Source organism: Oryctolagus cuniculus, chromosome 2 (assembly GCF_964237555.1).
Source record: "Oryctolagus cuniculus chromosome 2, mOryCun1.1, whole genome shotgun sequence".
NCBI lineage: Eukaryota > Metazoa > Chordata > Mammalia > Lagomorpha > Leporidae > Oryctolagus > Oryctolagus cuniculus.
In genome coordinates, this window is record NC_091433.1 from 100,834,181 (window position 1) to 100,840,180 (window position 6,000).

The 6,000-nt window shown below is 43.3% G+C and overlaps 1 protein-coding gene across 1 annotated transcript in view; it reads right to left on the reverse strand.

Moving 5' to 3' along the window:
* The window catches only part of SLC5A7 (solute carrier family 5 member 7), a 28,904-nt gene extending 23,253 nt beyond the window's left edge, over window positions 1–5,651 (reverse strand). Inside the window, exons 1-2 of the mRNA XM_017339271.3 lie at window positions 5,374–5,651; window positions 3,907–4,135 (exon numbers count right to left, since the gene is read on the reverse strand). Of these exons, the coding sequence (XP_017194760.1) occupies window positions 3,907–4,084 (178 nt within the window). The 5' untranslated portion in view covers window positions 4,085–4,135; window positions 5,374–5,651. The remainder of the gene's footprint in view (window positions 1–3,906; window positions 4,136–5,373) is intronic.
* Between the last annotated feature and the right edge of the window lie 349 nt (window positions 5,652–6,000).

Genomic DNA, 6,000 nt, shown 5'->3' on the forward strand with positions numbered 1-6,000 from the left:
CACACACTGGATTTCAAAAGTCTTCTTCTTTTTTAATTTTTTCTTTCAGAAAAAATTTAAATTTACAAAAAAATTGTGAAGTAGTGTAAAATTCCCATGTATCCCGTACCTGGCTTTACTTTTACCTATTTTAGATGCTGATCACATATTAAAATGACAATATTTTGAATGTGTATGTGTTAAGCAAATGATAGTAACACTAGTTCACCTGATTTGTATTATTACTTTTGTAAGTATATTTAGGGAGAACAATCTGATCATTGAATATATATGCTCAATGTCTGGTGATCAAATCCTTAGGATTTCCATCATCTTAAACATTTTTCTTTTTCAAAGTCTTAAAAAAGTTTTGTAGAAAATTTAACATTACATCTGTGGCTCAAACTCATATTTCTATTGGAAAGTGTTACCCTGGAAGTTTTCTAAATACATCTAGTTATCACCACATTTCAATGATATTATTATATACCCTAAAGTCTGAGATTATGTGTAACAACTTTAATGAATTTTTTGAAGATTTATTTATTTGAAAGGCAGAGTTACAGAGCCTTCCATCCACTGGTTCACTCCCCAAATGACCACAATGGCTGGAGCTGGGCAGATCCGAAGCCTGGAGTTTGGAGCTTCTTCCAGATCTCCCATGTGGGTTCAGGGACCCAAGGACTTGAGGCATCTTCCACTGTCTTCCCAGGCACATTAGCAGGGAGCTGGATTGGAAGTGGAGCAGCCAACACTCAAACCGGCACCCAAATGGGATGTTGGCGGCTTTACCTGCTATGCCACAGCGCCAGCCCCCCTGATTATTTTTATTCTCAACAATGCCCACTAACCTTTCCCCAGCCCCCATAACATAGACTTGAGTATCTGTATTTCAAGGCTTTTCCATTTTAGTTGTATTGACATCCTTGAGCAAGGGTGTGTGTATACATGTTTACATGTATGCATACACACGTGTCCGTGTATACGTGTGCACTGTGGGGAGTTGGTGTATGTGAGTGTGCTTTTCATTCTTAAACCCTCTGGATGCATAGGGTCCAGCAAATCCCATCTGCATCTCAACCCAGCAGCTAATTGTGAAGGGAGAACACTTCTACCCTCAGGTGTCGAATGGCGAGTTTCAATTACCTTTTCCCTCTCCAGTCCCAAGTACCCAAGATACATTTAATGTCTAGACTCAAAAGAATGTAAAATGTTATTTGCACATTGACTCAGTTCTTTCTTCTGGGTCATTTAATAAGGCATTTAATATTGCATAGACGATAGCAGGAAATATGTTTGTTTCAGATTTCTAAAATTTCTGTAGCATAATAACTGAATGAGGGAGTCAAGAAGTGTTGGCTAAACAAATTGGGGGCAAGAATTCTCTATAAAGTACCAGTTATACCAAGAAGAAATATAGTATTTCAGCTCTGCTACAAAAAGCACATTAGCAGAACACTAAATTTTTGCGATTTATATCCTTTTAAGAGTATAATCAAAAAGACGAAAGAATCCCTATGTAGTTTGTCTAAAATTATGACAGCTGCAGGCTGGTAAGGAGCTTATTAGATAAGAGAATGAATTCTATGTTGTATCATACCACTTAGGAATATAATTTAACTGCTAAGAAATCCTTCACTCTCATAGCTATAATGTAAGTAAAAGAAATAACAGTATGCAAAATTATTTAAGTAACCTAGTGAACACTTGTTGTGCTCCTGCAAGAATATTTATTCATCTCTTTTCCAACACAAAGCAAAGAAAAGTGTTTAGGGGTTAATACTGTTTTTAAAACCTGGAAAGACTTTCCCAGCGTATTTAAATGAAAAGTTTGTACGCAGCATCTTGAAATGGACAAACACATATTTATCTGTAACTGGCAACTTTACAGTGGCTTTAATATTGGATATAAACAAATAACAAATTCCAACATTAGTTTTTCTTATTCTAAGCCTAACTTAAAATTTAAAATTGCCTCCCACTCTGGCCCCCGTGTGTAACAAGGGCCTGAAAAATGGACTGTTAGAGCACAGAACCTCAGGCTTAATCTGTCTGCTAGTAAAAGGAACTCTTAACACACCAGCACTGCCCCTCTGCCTCCAGCGCACTCTCTGCTGAGCTGACAGGAACAAAGCTTATTAGTGATCATTTTTCATTGCATCGATCTCCTGTTGCCTGTCCAGAAAAGGAGATTGGTGCCTGAATGATTGCAACTATTATAAAATAGATGTGAAAATTGAGTTACTTATTATGATTAAACAAAGTCCCTCTAATATTTTTGGTCGACTGAGCCTGTTTTGTGCCAGCATTTGCTCTCCATATTTATATATTTTGAATTGAATTCATGAGTGAGAACACAAACTTTTAAACTACACACACGTCAATCTTCTTTGTTATGAAATACATACAAGTCAATGAATCTGATAAGGCTTAGAAAATATGGTTCAATTTTGGAATGAATTGTAATGTTGACCAAGTTCTTTTGATTTCAAAAGAGCTAAAAAGCTCTTCAAAAATTGAGCTAAATCATGCTACCTTATAATAGCATCATTTGAATATTGTCTATGTACCTTAATAGTCTATTAGATTGAAAAATCACTGTAAATGTTAAAAGACAAACTCTGAAATGTTATTGTCATGAACATATTAAATAGGATATTAAACTAGAGTAACAGAATATAATTTTCAGTGAACAAAATACTTTGATATACACCAGGCATTTATTCCTGTCAACAGTTTCAACAAACAATATAAAGAAATAAAGTGAGACCAGTGAGAAAGTTGCATGTGCTACAGTGTGGGGACCTCAGCTGTGGCCATCAGAAGACATGAATTTGGTCCTAGCTTCGGTCTTTATTAACCATGAAATCTTGGATTACTCAAGGCCCCTTCCCAGTGCCATGAGATAAAATCTACTATCCATATGGAACACGGCAGGTTTCCCATGTACAATGTCAATGCACTCAGAATAGGGTGCTGTTTTCACAGAGTGGCTCAGTAAATTACTTGGTCTACAGAGTGAATCACTTAAAAATAGCATTCAGGACTGACACTGGGAATCGTTTGGTTAAGGATTTCCAATGAGATATTTTGCCAACATATACTCATAGCTCCTGTGAGTAAAGACCATGCTATGAATGCTCAAAACTGACTAAGACTCTTAAATATGTGTTATTAGTGAGCATGTAGCAAGTCATATTAAAGATGTGATTTTCAGTTGTTTTTAAGAAATGGGTTACAATGGCCAAGAAGTATATAAACATGCAACAAATCACCCTTTAAACAGAATCAGTTCATGGCACAGTGCAGGAAGGCCAGCCTCTCCTACAAGCACAAAGCAGACCTGAAGGAGAGAGCTGCAGATGGTGGCTGGGGAAGTCTGGTGAGGACACGCCCTAGCTTTTCTCCTTTCAAACCAAGTTTCCTGGAAACCTCCTCTTTAGCGGCATAATACATGGCTGTCTTCCTGTAAGGAAATTAGTTATTAACCGGGGGAATTAGGTTTCAGAACAGGGCACCAATCAGTTTGGAATTGTATTGTCACCTAATTGATCTATTCCGGCTGAAAGCCACCACTGGTTAGTATTCATGGACATTTATCATTTAAGACGACCCAAAGTCATGAGTTCACGCGTGTTATCAATGGACTTGTGGAGACACTGACCAATGCACCCCTCAGAAGCATAGCACACTCTGTTTTTACTCTGTCTCCACCCACCAGACACCCCAGAGTCCCGATTTGTTTCCTTATTTCAGCCCAGCCAGTTTATGATAAAAATCAGTTTGTGCAAGTACAATTGCGCTGAAATCCCTTTAAGATTTAAATTAAGTGTAAACTTATTTTAGATGCAAAAGGCTTTATGACTCTAAAGATGAATGCTGTATGCTCGGAGAAGCCAAGGAAGGGTGGGCAGCGCCCAGGCCTACCTGTCATGGTGAATCCGCCAACCAACAAGCCAATGTCTCGGCCACCGACAATGATGGCTTCACTGCGCTCCTCGGCGCTGCCGCTGTTCTTGGTTCTCCACGCGGCCCATATTCCAACCAGCAGGATCAGCAGGTAGAACACGATGATAGCTATCAATCCCTCCACGTGGAAAGCCATTTTTATCTAAGGGTCTGGATTCTTCTGCAGCCGGCTACTTCATGAAGACTTCTGAAGAAAATACAGTCAGGCATTACGAACCAGCCAGACATCATGCTACAGGTCAGCCAGGAATAAGCCAGCTGGATTCTGAGAAATCTCCTGCCACTTAAAGAAAGAGACGTTAAAACCACATGAAATGTCGTTAGCACTGCACTACTCTACTTCCCTTAAACAATTAAATATTCTTTCAACTCTTGAAGAAATAAAAAAAGAGAAACATTTAAGTAGACTCTGAATTATTTTGTCTTTAATAAATTATTTCTATTTAAAAAATAACCTTGTATCTTAGAGACTGTCAGGAAATCCTTTACAAAGAATATGGGTGCATTTGATTTTTCAAACTACATTGCTCTGCTGAGATTTTTCAGCAATGTAAGTGTATTTTGAGACTACTTTAATAATTTTTAACTACTCATTCATTCAATCTTTCTATTTATCCATCCAAACAATTTCAGGGAATTCAAGGTAATCTAGTAGGAAACTATCTGGAAAGGAAACTTTGGGAAAAATCAGTTTTTGAGATTCAGCTCCACGTTTTCAACAAGTTCCTGTGGTCCCAGTTCCTGTAGCAAGTAAATATTTTTGATGTTTAAAAGGTCCAAGCTCTTGGTTGTCCATTGTCTTTTGTTCCTGTCAAAGCTGCCCCCACCACGATGGTATAAATAAAAAACAATGATTTAAAAATACTGATTGCCTAAAAGCAGAACAGAGTAGAGGATATGAAGAACAAGGCTCTTGGGAAACAGATGTCGAGTTCTAAACCGTTCACCTGTGAAACGACTGCTCTTTGTTTTTATTCTCACCAGCGTTTGTCGCTATTCCATGCACCCCAATTCACGAACTCCAGTTTCGGGAGGGGGCTCACATACTTGGGCAAGCAGGTGCAGGTGGCAGGTGAGTGATGAAACCTTGAGCGACGGAGCTTCCCTGAAATTCAGGGAAAGCAAAAGAAGCGCCCACGGGCGGGCCGGGTGGGCTCCGCCTCTGTGAGTAGGAAGCCGGCAGGTGTTCTCTGGGGCTGCGGTCCGGGCGCTGACCGTCTGCAGTCTCTCCTGGGCACCTTCTTTGTCGTGGCTGGCACCCCGCGAGCCAGGAGCTCTAGAGAGCCGCCCGGTAGCGCATCCCCATCAAGATACAAAAGAGCCGCGTCCCGTCCCCTCTAAAACCTCCCAGCTCGTCGGGGGCCACCATCGACCCGAGGGCGCGGCCCCGGGGGGGCAGGGATGCCCGCTCTGCTGCGCTCCTACCTGGGGTGGTCGCCGCGAGGAGTAGCGCGCTCTGTCGGGTCCGGATGCTCCCGGGCCACCGCCCCCGGAACCGTGGAGGTGCGTTTGTGCAAGAGTGAGGGGTGGGGGAGGCAGGGCGAGTGGCGAGGTCAGGGGTGCAGGTGTGGGAGGGCAGGCTGCGGGGTCAGCGCGGTCCGCACGGAGCGCACAGGTGCGGGCGCGGCGGAGGGCGCAGCGCTGGCGATCGGTCTGAGTATCTGGAAAGGTCTTCTTTATAAGGGCGGCCGGCGGGGGCTGTCGTCAGAGCTCGGGCGGCGGACGTCAGAGCCAAGTGGTGCTGGGGACGGTGCCCTCGTGAGGAGGGCGGGGGTGAGGGGTGCGAAGGGAGCCGGGCGGAGCGGCCCCGGGGGCCAACGCTGGGCGTGGGGCCAGAGCGAGCCCTGGCCCGCGGCATCGCCATCCCCGCGAGAGGCGCGGCGGAGGGCGTGACCCCTCTGAGTTCTCTGGACTCAGGTTGCAAGCAGGGCATGGGGCAGTGGAGCGACTGCGAGAATTCTGCTTCCCGACAGAGCAGCTGCAAGCCCCGGGGAGGCTGGTTCTCCCTTGTTCTCGGACAGCAGCGGAGGAAGCTTCTCCAGGGGTCGCCCT